Source organism: Pelophylax lessonae (assembly GCF_965119305.1).
Source record: "Pelophylax lessonae genome assembly, chromosome: 1".
Classification (NCBI taxonomy): domain Eukaryota; kingdom Metazoa; phylum Chordata; class Amphibia; order Anura; family Ranidae; genus Pelophylax; species Pelophylax lessonae.
This window is the reverse complement of record NC_138768.1, coordinates 335,080,433-335,099,297: the sequence shown is the minus strand read 5'-3', so window position 1 is coordinate 335,099,297 and position 18,865 is coordinate 335,080,433. Positions and strand designations below refer to the sequence as shown.

The following is an 18,865-nucleotide window of genomic DNA, read 5'->3' as shown; positions in this document are numbered from 1 at the left end:
TCAGGTGATGAGTCCAGGCCGAAAATGTGCCAACAAGACCAGTCCGAAGAGGACCACGCCACTACTTCCACTACTACTGCAATCACCCGGGCAGCCAAGTTGGGATATAGGCATATGCATGGATTTAAAAACAACCAAAAGAACTAAACAAATACGAACAGAGAAAACCATTGATATTTATAGGAGCAGGAAATGAAGAAAGAAGAAAACTAAACCTAGGTGCAAAGATCAATGACCTATATGCAAATCGATTGTAAATAATAACAGAATAGGAGGGAGAATCCTAAGAGCAGATCATATGGCAGCCCAGATGGCACCTAGCAGGGGCAACTGCTACAGAGCAGGGGGAGGTAAAAGGGGCATTAGAGGGGGTTGTGACCCTGATTGCCCTGTGCTATAATAAATCTAAACTGACCAAATGGAATGAAATAATTCATATTTATCTTTACATTTAGCTATCCATTCCTCAGCCTCCATAATGGAGGTTACCAACCTCACCCAGTCCTGCTGACTAGGAACTTGGGGGTTCTTTCAGAACATTGGGATTAAACGACTAGCTGCAATAAGGAGGTGGAGCAAAACACATTTCTTATAGTGGCTAAGAGGGATGGTAGAAACATGCAATAAGAAACGAATTGGTAAGTCAAGGACATCAATAGCCAAAATAATTTTGATTTGGGATCTAATATCAGACCAAAAGGTAAGAAGCTTTGGGCACTCCCACCAAAAATGTATAAAGAGCCATGCTGACCGCAGTTCCTATACCAGCGTGTTAATAGCTTATAATTCATTTCTTGCATTGCCGTATCAAGAGAGCTGGAATGGGTCAATGGGTATATGTGGTCAAGCAGAGTCTCAATAAAATCATGATGAAGATCTCTCTCCCGCTCACGGATATATAAAGGTTTTTTAGGTGACAGAGCAAGCTGTCCCTGGACAATTCTTTGAATGATCCTGCTTTGAACCTTTTCTTGAGCCTTGAACTCTTTGCTCCTCCCATATACTTCCTGATTTAAGCCATGTCTCTGCACTTCCTATTTGCCAGATTATCATGATCTCTCCAGCCAATATCTAGCTTGTGTCTCCCCTGCTGCCATCCGTATCTTTGCTACTATTCATTACTGACCTTTGGCTTGTCCCTTAACTACACTTCTGCTTAATCCCAACCTGCAACCATTCATTACTGACCTTTAGCCTTTTTACTGACTATGCTGCTGCTTGATCCCTATCTGCTACTGGCAATTTACAGCACACACTAATCTTGGTAGTGTAATTATTAATACGGAATTTATGTTTCTTGCTATAGAACATTATTTGTTATCAAGTTGTTGTAGGTTAAGTTCCACTTTAAGGTGATAGTTTTATATAAAACTATCATAGTTTTATTTAAAGTGTATCTACAGCCAAAACCCCCTGTCAGGTTTTCTTCTTTTTTCTCTCGCTCTTGCTTCACCTCCTGTCTTGAGACCAAACAAAAACTGAAAGAAGGTTCTCCAAAAAGAAGGGAAACCCTCTCTTAGTCAGTTGTACCTGGAATAGGTATATTCATTGGAAGGTTTCCTCTCTATCTTTGTTCCTGGAAAATTAAAAATGTTGGATTTCCCATTATTATTGTGATCTTAGGGTTACACTGTTCACTCCTACTATACTAGGGTAACACTGATATTGTAACTATAGAGGAACAGCATGATCACCCCAGGCAGGAAGTGTGTTAGGACTACATTACACTCCCCTCTTTTTTATAATATGGAGGTGTGTTCTGTAAACCACTAAGATAACTGGGAACACAGTTTCTGATAATACTGCAAAATGGGCAGGGGCACAGGAAGTGATAATCATTTTTTGTAAGCATTACATCTTGACAAGATTAGTGGCATTAGGCTGGTTGAAAAATAAAATACACACATATATATAAATATATATATATATATATACACAAACACATATATGTATATACACATATACACACACTTATGATGAAAGTGGTATCAACTGCTCTCCTCTTTAATCAAAATCACCAAAGCATACAGTACACCTCTGCCCAATCTGTCATCTGGAGCAAAGCTGACACTGTCCTTATCCACTTAAGCCCCCGAGGATTTGGCTGCTCAAAGACCAGAGCCTATTTTGCGATTCGGCACTGTGTGACTTTAACGGACAATTGCGCGGTCGTGCGACGCTGTACCCAAATGAAATTGATGTCCTTTTTTTCCCACAAACAGAGCTTTCTTTTGGTGGTATTTGATCACCTGTGCGATTTTTACTTTTTGCGCTATAAACAAAAAAAGAGCGAAAATTTTTAAAAAATAACAATATTTTTCACATTTTTTTTTATGAAATTCCCCAAAAAAATGTAAAAATCAAATTTTTTTAACATTTTAGGCCAATTTGTTTTCTGCTACATATTTTTGGTAAAAAAAAAAATCGCAATAAGCGTATTTTGATTGGTTTGCACAAAAGTTATTGCGTTTACTAAGGTAAAGATTTATGTAATTTTTATTGTTTTTTTTTTTTTAACGAGTAATGGCGGCGATCTGCGATTTTTTTTGCGGGACTGCGACATTGCGGCGGACAGATCGGACCCCTGACAGATATTTTTGACACTTTTGGGGGTACCAGTGACATTACTACAGTAATCAGTGCTATACATATGCACAGTTACTGTAAAAATGACACTGGCAGGGAAGGGGTTAATTTTATTAGTGATCAAGGGGTTAAGTGTGTCCCTAGGGGCGTGTTTCTAACTGTAAAGGGGTGTGGCTTTTGATGTAACCACAGAGACATACGATCCTACATAGCAGGATCATATGATCTCTGCAGTCACACCAGGGAGAATGACAGGTGGCTTTGTTTACATCAGCCGCCTGCCTTTCTCCCTCTTCACCGGGAGATCGCGAGTGACCAGGATGCAGGGGAACGAGCGGGGGCGGCGCGTGCTCTCCCCCTGCAGGCTCCTGGGCGAGCGGCGTAGTACTACGCCACTTTGCCCAGGAGGGGCTGACTGCCGCAGTAAATATACTGTGGGCGGTCGGTAATTGGTTATATTAGCTCAAAAAGTACAAGCATATCTTTTATGCTGCTCATAAGCGGCCTGAATTCCCCAGCTAATGCAACAATCTTTTTATCTGCACTGTGCAAAGGTTAGGAAGCAAGAGTGCGCTGGGATATGTGGTAGAGTGCAGTAGCATTGATCTCAGAGATTTTAACCTAATAAAGGAATGTTGACTGTTTGCTATAAAAAATAAAAAATAACGATCCTTCCAATGTGCCCATATTTTAAAAAAAGTGTAAGCATCAGGAGGTAAAGTAACAGCACATCTGTGTGTTTGGTGAAATCTTTTGTTAAAGCTAATGAGTGAGTTGTCAGCTTATATCATTCTCTAAACATTATTTTATTCAACAAACTCATCACAAACTAGTATATAGATTTATGCAACACAACTTTATTGATCAAGTACATTTAGTCAATGGATTTCTTGAAAGTGTTTTTTTCTCCAGTATGGATTGCTGACATCTTTATTATTATGAACAAAATTGTATATGGCTTAAATTTTAATTTTTTTGACATTCTATTTGAACAGTGTTTCATAACGTACAATGCCGCTGAAGCAAAGAAAACAAAATTCACATCTGCAGCCCCAGACCTTACTAGCACAGGCTATGAGCTGGAGAATCTTACATTTCTGGTAACTTACAGGACAAAGGTGCTTGACTGTGCTTGTGGTCACAGGCACTGCCAGAAACTATGAGAGTGATCTACAGTGTTAGGAACATGTATGGGCACATTTTAACATGCCATAATGTTTTCCGTTTCCATAGCTGTGTGATTTGAGGCAATGCAAACATAAAAGGTCCCCAACACATTTCTTCTGCTATGTTCTTGGGAAAGGCATTGCTGTGGTCCTTTTACTCTCCCTTGAAACGAGGAGGCCGTTTATCCTTAAATGCTAGTAAGCCTTCAATTCTATCTTTAGTTGGAATAACCTGCAACAAACCACACAAAAGGGTTTTTTAATGGTAAACAAAAATTGCAAAAAGGAAACATAGAATTGTAAAAAAAGAACAAATATTAATCTATTGACACTAATGTTTATCCTTTCAGAACCACGATGCCCCTGCAAATGAGAATGGAGCATATTGTATGTGAAAACTTGTGTGTCCCTATCCCAACTAAAACAAAATCTTTAAAAAAAAAAATGCTGCCACTCTCCTATCTCCAGTACACCATCACATTCACTATAAATATGTCCCTGAGGAAGTATCAGTCTTCCCATCCCTATTGTAGAAGTGCAGTACCCCTTTGCATACCACTACTCATCCACAATTTAGTAATTGTCTGTCCAATACTATTGCCACCCCCCCCCCCCCCCCAATCTTCTGCTCAACACCAAATTGTGCACATTTAATAAAAAGTAATACATGTATACAGTGCTTTGAAAAAGTATTCATACCCCTAGAAATTTTCTACATTTTGTCATGTTACAACCAAAAACATAAATGTGTTTTATTGGGATTTTATGTGATAGACCAACACAAAGTGGCACATAGTTATGAAGTGAAAAGAAAACGATAAATGGTTTTCAAATTTTTTTACAAATAAATATCTGAATAGTCTGGCAAGCATTTGTATTCAGCAACCTTTACTCTGATAACCCTAACTAAAACCTAGTGGTTCACCTGTGTATAATTTTATTTCAACAGCCGATTATGAATTGTGGTACGACAAAATCTGGATGTGCAGGCTATAAAATTTTTATCATACGTGAACACAACGTCCGATTTTCATTTAATTAGTACAGTTTTCGTCCCAAAAAAAATCATAAGAGCAAGACTAGGCATGCTTGGAAACTAAAGAATACATACAAAACAATCCAACACATGACATCACTTCTGAAGTTGAATTTTGTAGTATGAGAATTTTCGTATGAAAAGTAACCTCTTCATTTTCCATATGAGACTAGCATGCAACAAAAATTGAAAGAAAATTTGTCTGATAATCTGATCGTGTGTACGAGGCTTTAGGCTGTTTCCTAGATGGCTGCCCCACAGATCTTTTTAACCACTTGTTGCTATCCTATTTGCATTTGAGTTATTTATTGTTAGAATCTGTGAACTCCTCTTGCTATCTAGGAATTACCAAACTCTAATCAGTTTTTAATTGCATTTATAAAATATCTGTACAATTCAGACTGAGTCTGGCATCGTCCTCATCTGGGTAGGACTGCAGCCTCTTGTCCAAAATGCACCTGTCATACGCCGATGTACGTGAATGAGGCTGCAGCAGGCTGTGGGAAAGTTCTGGTGCATACAAAGTGGTGTACATTTATGCAGATACTTACAACATAAAGATCTCAGTGACTGCAGGGATTTACAATGTGGCACACAGGAGAAGCTCAATCGCAGTTTTGCCAATTAGTGCCAATCAACATACAGACCATGACCGGGGTAAATTGTTGTGTATGACAGGAGTGTACCCTTAGCGCAAAACCAACTGAAATCTTCAAGTCAGTAGCAGCAACCACTTACTCTCAGGCATTGCTAGTATTCTCTATTTTAATATATGGAACAGGCAAAGCATATGATTGTTTTGACGTTACGACAAACAGGGCTATATTATACCATGTATCTAAACCTGTCAGTGAAAAAGATGGACACACAAATTTGTATGCTTCACATTTCTGTCACAAACAAGATCTTTAATAATGCAGCTGTCTTAGATTACCACTTTGACTGACTCCTGACAAAGTGAAAAGCAGCAAAAATGGAATAAAATGCCACTCGTGATAAAGCAGCACACATTTTAGAGCTGTAAACAACAGCAATGCATATGGTACAAAGCCTGAAATGAATGCTCAAATGAATGTGTGGCCATTTAGGAAATCTAAATTTAGCTAACTTGCATAAACACCATTTGCTGATTTTTGTGTGGGAGGTTTCACATTATAAAAACAATAACTTCTTCCATTGAAAGGAATAAACAAACAACAAATAAAAGAATTAAGTACGCCCCTGCATGTAATCAAATTTCAAAATGCCAGATCCTGCCATTTAATCTGATAAAATATGTCTAATGTATTTCTGGTACAAGGAAATATTTTACATTATTTATGATTTACTAAACAGTCCTGTACCTGGTTGACAACTATGGGGGTAAACTTGACCTATTGTTAAACTTGTACAGGTATAAGCAATACAAATGTTTGTCTAGTACTGTGACAGAAGGCCCCAAATTATCAGGATGAGGCAAACATTGTAATATCTGTGAAAATCTAGACAAGAATATTTACTGCTTGAATTTTAAGGCAAAAAAACTATTCACTTCTTGAGCCAAACATTGCACCTTGGATATGTAATGCAGCTTCATTGAATACAAAAGGAAAAAAAGATTGTTTAGCAGTTAAGTAAAGGCCATTTGGCTAACCTAATCTGTGCAGTTTATAGAAATATTAGGGTGGATTTTCTAAAGGCAAATAGACTGTGTACTTTGCAAGTGCGGTTGCACTTATTTTCCCCAGAGCTCAGTGAATGTGGGGAAGCTTCACTTTGTAAAGAGTATCCAATTAGGTGCAAGGAAAATTAAAAAACAGCATTTTTGCTTGCTTATGATTGGATGATGGAAATCAGGAGAGCTTGACCGCATTCATTAAGCTTACTGCACTGCACTTGCAAAGTATACAGTCTATTTGTCTTTAATAAATGAACTCCAATGTGTACAAATGACTTTAGATCATGCATTATATAACACTAAGACCCTCTAATGCATCTTTTGTTTTTGTTTATTACACACTAAGCAACAAATGTTCATCAGATAAGATCCAGACCAAATCTTACACAGTGAGAAGACTAATTAGTGTTAAGCACCAACCGTCCTGCGCAATGAAAAGTGAATCCAAATTTATCCTAATTTGCACAGATATTTTGCACAGTTATTTTGCACTAACTTAATACGGTATTGGTGTATCACTGTATATCATTTTTATTTATATTTTTTATCTGATTTGTTGGTACCCACCTATTGTGGCCTAACAATTGTTCACTTTATTTGTATAGTTTTATGGAGGCACGTAGAGATAATTTGATTATTCATGCACTGGTAATTCAATCATTTACCATCATCAATTTCATTACTATATGTTCAACCCAATTAAGGGTTTATTTATTTATGTGAATTGTAATTTATTAGACAGCGTGGCTATTATATACCATTATATAATTTTATTCAAATCTTACACAGACTGTGCATCCCACGTGGGTGGATACAGCCCCTCACATTGGGTGTACAGATCGGGATGCCCCTGTGAATAAGGCCTAACAGGCAGTCGCCCTAGTGATGTCAGGGGCAGTAGAAAGCATACTATAGAAAGCCTCTGACATCCCTAAAAGCATCAGAGGGTAAAGGTAACTACAGGGCTATTCCTGACTAAAGGAATAGTGAATTGCTATACCAAGGGCAGAATAAGCAAGAGCTCATTTAAAACATTTTATTTACGTGAGCAACCTAACAAGTATTGCCTGATGACTTTCCCCTTTTAAGTGTAACTAAATCCCAAAAATGTAATAGCTAGCCACTGACTAGTGCTTAGACAAGATGGTTGCATTTGTTTTTTTTAGGCATGCTTTTTTGTTTGCAATGCTCCTGTCAGTAACACTGCCTGTGTGTCATTTTGATCCAATTTAGAAAAGCAGCCTAGGGTGCTCTTCCATAGATACAGTGCAAAAAGTCAGGGTTGCCACTCTAGACTACTTTTCTTATTTGGACCACAAACCCCTCCCCCCCCCTTCTCATTTCCATTACACAGAAACAGGGTGTTTTGTAGTTCACAGAAAATAGCTGGAAATGCTACCACGTTCTTTGAAATTTCAGTGCACTAAATAGGAAATAACAAAGAGTCAAGATTTCTGATAACATCAACAGGTATTTTTCTTTAAAAATAAAATAAATAAATAAATAAATTATTTAGCATGAAAAAAGAAATAGATGCAGCCGCGTCAGCTAAGAAATAGTAAGCTAGCCTTAATTACATTTTTATTCTTGGGTTTAGATATTCTTTAAAAAGAGACTGATGAGTGCTTGGAAACATAATCAAACTACACTGCATAAGGAAAAGCCCATCAAAACAGCTAGGCGAACATGGGGGTTGATATCCCATCAGTAATCCAGTATGCATTCATAAAGCTAAACTTTGTAAAGCAAAGAATGCAAACAAAATTCACCTAATTTATGGTCATAACAACTGACTAAACATCGCTTGCATTCAAAAGGAGTCTATGTTTATGAATATAAAAATTCCAGTCCTCCCAAATTGACTGCTCACTGCTGATGTTCTCAATTTGTTTACTCCACTCTACTCATTTATCCCTGCTAGTCTTATTGATTTACAAGGTGCCAAAACTGGACTTGATGTATGGGTATGTTACCTGAGCATAGCATGCTTCTTCTATTGCTAAGCCTGTGGCTAGATCCACCTAAAATGTGAAAAAAATACATCTGTTAGTACCTGTTAAAATTTTGTGATTTTTAAAATATGAACTTATTAATATCATTGGCATAACATTCATACATTTACAGAGTATTTTTGAACATCAGTATTTACAAAAAATAAGACTGTAACATAGGACTATGGCAGGCCATACATGATACAATTTTTTTTTTCTTCAACCACGGGTTGAAGGAAAGAAAATTGCTCATTGTGTTGATGGGGGAATCCCTGCCGAAGTTTGGTGCTCAGGAATTTAGCAATACTAAAAAACTACAAAGTGACTGCGAGAGCAAAAAGCTGAAAAGGAAGGGTATGCTGTTGGCTGCTCCAAAAATACATCTGAACTAGATGTTTAAAGTACAAAGAATGGGCAAAAAAAAATGGATTTTTGTAAAATCTTACCGTAAAATCCTTTTCTCTTAGCTCATTGACAGACGTAGTCCTCGGTGATACACCACCTTCGGGTTATGTTGCCTCCACAGGAGCAGGACTAGACAGGAAATTAAAAAGCTCTGGCCACACCCCAGGGGCAGTCCCAGAGGGTATATCCTCTCTCTCTCTGCCTCAGCAAATCAGTTATGTGAAAAAGCAGTCTTTAGAGATTTTAACCCAACTCAAAAAAAAACAGAGGGGCGGGGACTACGTCTGTCAATGAGCTAAGAGAAAAGGATTTTACGGTAAGATTTTACAAAAATCCATTTTTCTCTAGCGCTCATTGACAGACATAGTCCTCGGTGATACACCACCTTCGGGACGTCCCAGAGCAGTATCACAACTGAGGGGTGGGAAAATGGAAATCAAATCCCAATCTAGAAGGCCCAACCGGTGCCAACTAGAAGTTTACAATGCTCATCCTTAATGTTGAGACTCAACAAAAAAAGAGAAAACAATTTTTTTTTTTTTTCAAACAGAAAAAAACCCTCGAGGTAGACCACCGATCTCCTCAAATTGCGGCCTGCAAAACCTTGCGGCCAAATGAGGCATCCGCCGATGCCGTCACATCAATTTTATAGAATTTTGTAAAGGTATGTACTGACGACCAGGTGGCCGCCTTACATACCTGGACCACTGACGCCTGATGGCGAAAGGCCCAGGAAGTACTGAGCGCTCGAGTGGAGTGCGCCCTAACAGGGAACGGAGGACTCTGACCCTTAATAGAATAAGCCTGTACCACCGTTTGTCTAATCCATTTGGCAATGGTCGCGGCAGATGCAGGCAAACCCTTTCTGGGGCCATCCGTGATCACAAAAAGTGAATCCGTCTTACGGAATGATTCCGTAGCTTTAGAGACACCGAATAGGTACGTGGAGGAAATCCTAAAGATTCGCACCACGCAATATAAGTTTTCCATGTGTGATAATAGACTTTGCTGGAAGTCGCTTTCCTTGCTTTATTAAGGGTAGGAATGACTGAAGCTGACAAACCTCTGTCCTTCAGTACTTGGGTCTCAATGGCCAGGCCATTAAACCCAGCGACTGTAAAGCATGATGGTAAATTGGTCCTTGAGACCACAGACACTCCCTGAGACGAAGTTCCCACGGAACGTCTACGACTAACATGTCCAAGTCGGCCAGGCCGGCTTGAGGAGGCCAGCCTAGAATTTCTAGGACCACTGGCACTGATTGGATCTGAACCAGGCGTCCCTAGAGGTATCTGGCCCCGACCATCCGAGAAAGTCTGGTCGTTTTCTGTTCCCACACATTTATCAGATACCTGATAGTTATCAGGAAAGGTGATCTTTTCTGGTTGAACCTCAGGGACCGAAGTCACCCGACTAGAGGCTACTTGGCCTACCTGGTCAACCAGATCCGATTCCTGTGAGGTATCGGGACTAATCTTAGGAAAAGGTAAAGAAAAAGATCTATTCAGGGAACGGTAATTACCGCTTCCTGTAGTACTTAAATGTTGGAAGGGAAGAATCGCACCGGTAGTAGTGGTTGATGCTCGATCTAATGTCCTGAATACCGGTGAAAACGTCCCCCCACCCTGAAACCGAGTGGGGGCGCACCTTCAGGCTGTGTACTCCTTTGCTTCGGGTTTGGCTGGGTTGGTCCTTTGCTTGTCCGACCAGCCCTTCTTGAACCCTCCTGGAGGAGTCTTGCCTTTCCCGCTAGTACCAGCCGGGCGACCTTTATGGGCGGTAAAGAAAGGTCCTCGCTTGTTGCGAGGTCCCTTAGCTTTAGCAGCCTGTGGCAAAAAAGTGCTCTTGCCCCCAGTGGCATCCTTAATGATTTCATCTAGGTTGGCCCCAAATAGACGATTCCCCTGAAAGGGGAGATTTGTCAAGGTCTTCTTGGAACCTAGGTCAGCTGACCAGCATTTTAACCACAGCACACGTCTGAGGATCACCGCTGTCTTAGATGCATGCCCTAATAAGGGAGTAGTGTCCAAGGCTGCGTCACAGATAAACTGTAGCCCTTGTATAATCTGTTCCATCAAATCAGATGTCTCCTGGGGAATATCTTTTCCCCTAAGATCTTGGCGTACCATTTTCGCCCATTCCGTAAGTGTCTGGGAAACTAGACCAATAACAATTACTGGTCTAAAAGCTGACCCTATCAGAGAGAAGATGGTGCGGGACTCTGCTTCCATCTTTCGATCCACCGGATCCTTAAAGGACGAAGTGTCCTCCACTGGAATAACCGTGGCTTTATTCAGCCTGGAAATAGGCGGATCCACGACTGGTGGTACCGTCCATTTCTTAATGATGGATTCCTCAAACGGATAGCGTCTAGCAATACGCTTGGAAATAGTAAAGGTACGTTTAGAATGCTCCCATTCTCCTTTAATCTGATTACCGAAACATTTAGGTACAGGAAAAGCCTTCATCGTCTTGATGGGCTTATTAGTACCAAAAGGAATCTCTGTTTCAGTTGCCTCTGCCGGTAAAGCCTCAAGTTTTAAGGTTTCCTGCACTGCCACAACTAGTGCGTCCACCAATGCTTCTTCCTGAATAATAGCAAGAGAAGAAGCGTCCTCCTCACTGTCTGAGGGGGCTTTACCTGGGATAACAGCCCTTGCAGAGGAACCTGCAACTGCCGTGACCACCTCTGAATCTGAGTCAGAGGTGTAAGATGGTATAGGGGTAGGCGGGGGTCGCTTCCTTGACCCCCGTCCCTGACAGGCCGCCTCCACCCGAGCCACCATAGACTCCAAAATTGCTGTAAATGACTCTATACTCTGTGCACCGGCGGGTCCCGTGGCCCCCTCGAGGGAAACAGGTGGGGGAATATGTGTGGCAGGGTCCATGATAACTCCAGTTACTTCCTGGATAATATAATTCAAAAATAAAACTTTTCTTTTTTTTTTTTTTTTTTTTCGACCCCCAGCGCCACAAAAGCCCCTTAGTGTTACCTGCTAGGGATCCCTATCGATCGAGAGAGAGAGAGAGATAGACCCCCAGGCTCACCACTTGATGCTCAGAGTTTAACTGCAACAGGTTACAGCGCTGTCTTAACAAACAGGAAGTCTTTTGGCTGGCTGCCCAGGAAGAAAGGAGGCGGCTCCGCCCCTCTGTACGCCTTCCGGCGCCTCCCCCAAGCTCCACGAGGTGTTTGGATCACCTCAAACATGGCCGCCCCCATGCTGGAGACACGAGGCTACGCCAAAATGGCGGCTCGTGCGATCCAGCAAAAAAAATGGCGGCGGCCCGTACTGAATAGCGGTGTGCTGCAGGGCACACAACACTCTCACTGCATGGGGATATGGCGTGGTTGGCGGTACCGGCCCTGGCGGACCGCATGGCCGTTCGGGAGGCCTGCTGATAGCTGGAGATCTGATTAGGAAGGCAGTCTACATGTCCGTGGCTTCTGACTGGTAGGTAGCTTATTCTTAACCCATAAGATTCCCAGAATGCCACAGATTACATCTTTAAAACATGTATACAATTAGATTGTTAGCTCCCAAACCAAGCCTCCTGGCTTTTTGCACACATAAAATCACACTCAAAGTAGGAGGATCTGTGTCATGTTGTAGGATAGAAAGGGACTCTATCTTACCATACAGAGAGGGTCCCGCGTTCACCACAAAACCCGTCAGGGGGAAAGGGGGAACATACTACTCACCATACCGGAACCAGGCGGGCACCAACTCCTGACAGTACCCCTCTCCACCGGGGCGGGAGGGCTGTCGACCGATACGGACGCCGTGACTCATGGTCTTTGGCGTTTCAGCGAGACGTTTAACTCGCGTGGACAGTCCTTTAATGGGACTTTGTCGCGGCCAACCCAGCGCGGAGCTATGGCCTGCACGCGCTCGTAGGCTGAACTGGGGTGACCACCGGATCTCAACATCCAGCCCGTCGCCCAGTTCAGCTTTCTTGCTTGAAGATCTCACAGGAACACTGGAGAAAAAAGCTGTCTAAAAAAATCCTTTAAGAAAAAATTCTTGCCAGGACCTAAGATCCCAGCAAGGTATCTAGGTCCTTACTCCTAACTAGACAGAAAATAACTGATTTGCTGAGGCAGAGAGAGAGAGGATATACCCTCTGGGACTGCCCCTGGGGTGTGGCCAGAGCTTTTTAATTTCCTGTCTAGTCCTGCTCCTGTGGAGGCAACATAACCCGAAGGTGGTGTATCACCGAGGACTACGTCTGTCAATGAGCGCTAGAGAAATAAATATTGACAGCTGCTGAGTCACCGGAAAGGATGTTGCCCGGTCGCCGGAAGCAACTTTGCAGGAACATGAAACATGCTCCCTTTTTTGCCAATTCTTTCCCACCGGCAGAATACAAAGATCACTGCTGGTTGGTTTATCTTGCAGCAGTGATCAGACAAAAAAAAATCCGACAGGCTGATTGTACTTAAATTTATCCATTGATCGACTTCATTACAACCAGGCTGCTAATAGACGGATCGAAATTCCACCAGTTCCTGCTAAATGTCCGAATTTCGATCTGGCTTACGGCTGGCCATAGATGTTTAATTAGAGAAGACAGGTGGTACCATTTATGTCTGTCCTCGGTAGCACTACCATGGCTCTGAACCTCGTTGTGATTATCTCTCCAATTTGCCTGAAATGTGAATAAAGCACATGTATCTGCTTCCCTTTAATCCATAACAAAAGGGAAAATCAAGGAAATGTTAAAGCACGACCTTGCAAGGCCAAAAATGCTCAATGCAATTTCCCTTTAGGGAATATGTACAAGGATCCTCTCCTGATGCTTGAATCAAAGTCATTGCTTGTAAAGATTAGGTCAGATATGGGCTCCTTAATAAATATTCCACACAGTCAGTGGTTCCTACACTACATGAAACAATAATGCAATTAAATTAACTTACTTCAATGCCTTGGTTGATTGCTAATTTAGCCATTCTCATTGCAATCGGTCCCTAGAATTAAAAAAATAAAATAATGACAGTATTAATTGCAAAATTTAAAGGGCAAACAAATATAAAGAAATCAATTAATTGGAACCTCAAAGATATAGACAGACAGTTGATTAGTCTTTACCTACAAAACAGGAAAATTATTGTACCAGATTGGACATAATCTTCTGATAATTGCCCACTACATGGATGACAACTGATATTATAATCATATTCTTACATTTATAAGAAACACAGTGCTGATACAAACACTTACTGAGACATATCCAGGCTCTCACTGTTGACCTTCATAAAATGCTTGTTTCCAATCTCATCCTGAAGATAACTTTCCAAGTTACTGACCCAGAATGACCATGTATCAAGTCTGATCAGAATAAAGCCAAAACTCCTGAACTGTATAATGCAGGGTCAGTAACACATAGGGGTTGATTCACTAAAACTGGAGAGTGCAAAATCTGGAGCAGCTGTGCATGGTATCCAATCAGCTTCTAAAGTCAGCTTGTTCAATTAGGTTTTGACAAAAAAATGGGAAGCTAATTGGTTTATATGCAGAGCTGAACCAGATTTTGCATTCTCCAGTTTTAGTAAATCAACCCCATAAAGTCCAGGAGCTAATAGATTAGTTTGAAGACAAGGCAACTAGCATTTTCAGAACACCATATTTTTTACAGTAGAGATTTCCTTTAAAAAACAAAGAGCAATAACATACACTAAACTAAAATCCCATTTCTTAATTTATTAGTACAGAGATGTCAGAATATACAGGATGAAATTCTAATTTGTTACTATGAGTTACTGCATTATTAACACTGCTGATTAACCACTTCCCGCAAATCGATGTACCTGTACATCGGTCAGAGAAGTGGTTGTACAGGGATAATGTCTGCAGCTGCAGGCATCAACCCGGTACCGTTCTTTAGAGCCGACGGTCGGCTTTCAGAAGATAACACCTGATGCGGCTCGGGAGCCGCTGGCCCGTCCCACCAGGAGACCCAAGCAACCAGCCGGCATTGCTGCCCGCTGGTTGGAATCTCGAACAAAGCCAGATTCGGCTTTGATCAGGTCTCCGAGGTATTAAACTGGAAGCAGCGTCATGACAGTGCAGTGGAAGGGTCTGGGGTCTTTTAGATCCCTCCATAAAGAGAACCTGTCACTGCCTATTACTGGCACAAGGGATATTTACATTCCTTGTGACAGCAATAAAAGTGATCAGATTTTTATTTTATTTTTTTAAAACAGTGCTAACAATAAACATTTTTATAAAATAAATAGAAAAAAAAAGCGACGTGAGCTCACGCACGACAGAAAGTGCAAACATAAGTCGCCCCCCCCCCCCCAATGAAGACAGTGTTCAAACCACACATGTGAGGTATCGCCGGGATCTCCAGAGCAAGAGCAGTAATTCTAAAAAATGACCTACGCCTGTAACTCTAAACAGGTAACCGTTAAAAAAATGTAAAGTGTCCCCTTAGGAGATTTTAAAGTACCATAGTTTGTCGCCATTCCACGAGTGTGCTCAATTTTAAACTGTAACATGTTAGGTATCTATTTACTTGGCCTGATATCTTTCACAAAATACAAAAAAAAAAAAAAACTGGGCTAACTTTACTGTATAGTTTTTTTAAATGCAGTGAAAAGTATTTTTTTCCCAAAAAATTGCGTTTGAAAGACCGCTGCGCAAATATCGCGTGACAGAAATTATTGCAACAACCGCCATTTTATTCTCCAGAGTCTTTGCTAAAAAATATATATAATGTTTGGGGGTTCTAAGTAATTTTCTAGCCAAAAATACTGATTTTTCACTTGTAAACAACATGTGTCAGAAATAGGGCTTGGTCCTTATGTGGTTAAATAAGCTGCAAGCTGATAGAAAACTTGTGCACTTCTGAAATTGAACTTCTCTATACAACAACAGCCCACATAGGTAATTTAAATACCAACAATTCTGATTTATAGGTATATAATTCAAACAAGTTTTGTTAAGAATGAAGTAATCACAGACATTGTAAGTAGATTTCACCACTCCAGAGCTTAGATTACATATTTACGTAAATAAGGGGTTTCACTTCCATGCTCAATTGAAGGTATTACAATAGTTTTAATTCCTAAAGTTTGTTAGTGTTGATTTGCTTGTAATATAATCTCTACGATTACATGGCTATTTCAGTTGTGATCATATTCTTTATCCTGTGCTGATATAATCTTATAATCAATATAAACACACAAACACCCTTGGGCTCTTTAAAACCTTGCAGTGATGTACAGAAATACACAGTCACTGTATCTTATAGTCCTAGATCAGCTTTCATTACCTAATGTTAATCTATTAAAAGCTGACATCTAATGACTGCACATAATTAGTTTGGCAATCAACCACTTTCCAGGTGCTTTTTTAAGGCCCCTTTCACACACGCTGTCCGTTTGTCCGTTTTTCATCCATCCGTTGACGGATGAAAAACGGGCATCAATGCATCTCTATGTAAAAAACGGATGACAACGGATGAAAGACGGATAACAACTGACGAAAAACGGATAACAACTGACGAAAAACGGATGACAACTGACGTTGTGTGAAAGGGGCCTAAAACAGCAAAGGTATAGTGATTTTTGTTCTAGCACCTCCTGCATGTCTCCCCATGGCACTGGCCCTTGAAAGTGATGTGAGGTCCTGGTGTGTTTTGTCAGTGCAGCGGCTAAAGTACAGCTACAGTTCTCTAGCCATAAACATCCCCCTTTCCCCCGCACCAAAAGATTACGGTAATATATATATATATATATATATATATATATATATATATATATACACATTTATATTACACTGAGTTAGATAACAAAAAATCACACTTATGTGCTATTCTTTAATTTAGGGTATAATATTTTTGGCATAAATATCTAGACATGCACAAATTACATGTAGCACTACTCCAATGGGAGCTGCTTTGTGTGTGTTCCCCTGGGTTACCATTAGCAACAGTAGAACATTCTGACATGTTTCCAAGTGTTTTTACCTCAGACAAGGACAAGTCCAGTTTCTTTGGTTTTTATGTTTTATTAAGAACTTGGATAGGAGAAGGGATGAGTGGGATACTCCAATTAAACTGAACTATGCACAATAGGCTGGGACGATATAGAAAAAAATTGATTTTTGTAAGATCATACCGTAAAATCCTTTTCTCTTAGCTCATTGACAGACGTAGTCCTCTTGATTAATATCAGATTGGGTTATGCTGCCCTCTACAGGAGTAGGACTAGGCAGAAGGAAAACGTTCTGGCCACACCTTAGGGGCAGTCCCAGAGGGTATATCCTCTTCCTGTCTGCTGCAGGAAATCAGTTCTGTCACAAAGCAGTGTCAGAGAATTTAACCCAACCCAACTCAATGATAGAGGGGCGGGTACTACGTCTGTCAATGAGCTAAGAGAAAAGGATTTTACGGTAAGATCTTACAAAAATCAATTTTTCTCTGTCGCTCATTGACAGACGTAGTCCTCTTGATTAATATCAGATTGGGACGTCCCAAAGCAGTGCCACAAATGAGGGGTGGGAACAGAATCAAAATCCAGAAGGCCCAACCGGAGCCAACCAGAAGTATCAAGGGACTCATCGAGCAAACAGATGAGACCTACCCAACAAACCCTCGAGGTAGACCAACAGTCTCCTCAAACAGCGGCCTGCAGGAACCTTGCGGCCAAAAGAGGCATCTGGCGATGCCATCACATAAGTAGTCGCCTTGAAAACCTGAACCACTGACGCCTGATGGCAGAAGGTCCAGGAAACACTAAGCGCCCGCGTAGAGTGCGCCTTAACAGGGAACGGGGGATCCAGACCCTTAAATAGAATAAGCCTATACCACCGTCTGTCTGATCCATCTAGAGATGGTCGCGGCAGAAAACAGGCAACCCCTTCTTAGGGCCATCCGTGATCACAAACAGTGATTCCGTGTTACGAAATTAATCCGTAGTATTCAAGTATACCCTGATCGCCCGAACTACATCCACTGAATGCAACGCAAATTCTCAAGGATGACTGGGCTTAGGACACAGGGAAGACAATACCATGTCCTCATTCAAATGAAACTTTGAAACCACCTTAGGAAGGAAGGATGGATTCGGACGAAGAACAACCTTATCCCTATGAACCACCAGATATGGGGAACGACAGGATAATGCGGCCAGTTCTGACACCCTGCGTGCAGAAGTAATAGCCACCAAGAAGGCCACCTTCTGGGATAAAGTAAGCAAGGGAATCTCCCTGATATTTTCAAAGGGAGTTTTCTGAAGAACCGACAGCACCAAATTAAGACCCCAGGGTGGTAAAGGTGCGCGCACTGGCGGAGCCAGGTGTCGCACCCCCTGGATAAAATTCCGCACCAAGGAATGAATAGCCAAAAGCTTCTGAAAGAAGATTGCTAATGCTGAAACCTGACCCTTGATAGCACTCAAGGCCAGCTTCTACTCAACCCCCTGTTGCAGAAAGGCCAATATTCGGCCCACCGAATAACAACGTGGAGGGAACCCAAGGGATTCACACCACGCAATCTAAGACTTCCATGTGCGATGATAAATCTTTCTGGAAGTCGCTCTTCTTGCTTTAACTAGAGTAGGAATAACTGAAGCTGACAATCCCTTGTCCTTCAGCACCTGGGTCTCAATAGCCAGGCCGTTTAAAGCCAGCGATCGTAAAGCAGGATAGAAGATCGGTCCCTGCGATAGCAGATCCTCCCTAAGAGGAAGTCGCCAAGGAACGTCTGCGATAAGCCTGACCAGGTCAGCGTACCAAGCCCGACTAGGCCAGTCCTGATCTACCAGGATAACTGGGATTCCCTCCACCTCTATCCTGCGAAGAAGCTTCGGCAGTAACTTGAGAGGAGGGAAGGCATACAGTAGCTGATACTGCCCCCACGGGGCGATCAGCATGTCTGCGGCGTCTGCTAGAGGATCGCGGGAGCAAGCCACAAACCTCCGCACTTTCCTGTTGAGCCGAGATGCCAACAGATCCCATTTGGGGTGCCCCCACGGAGGCACAGTTGGTGGAATACCTCTGGATGAAGAGATCATTCC

General features: G+C 41.5%; 1 protein-coding gene across 1 annotated transcript in view; it reads right to left on the bottom strand.

Annotated features, from left to right (window-relative positions):
- Positions 1-3,376: 3,376 nt before the first annotated feature.
- Positions 3,377-18,865, bottom strand: part of AUH (AU RNA binding methylglutaconyl-CoA hydratase) — a 445,506-nt gene continuing 430,017 nt past the window's right edge. The window contains exons 8-10 of the mRNA XM_082264199.1: positions 13,760-13,810; positions 8,419-8,466; positions 3,377-3,984 (exon numbers count right to left, since the gene is read on the bottom strand). Coding sequence (XP_082120325.1) covers positions 3,907-3,984; positions 8,419-8,466; positions 13,760-13,810 — 177 coding nt within the window. The 3' untranslated portion in view covers positions 3,377-3,906. The remainder of the gene's footprint in view (positions 3,985-8,418; positions 8,467-13,759; positions 13,811-18,865) is intronic.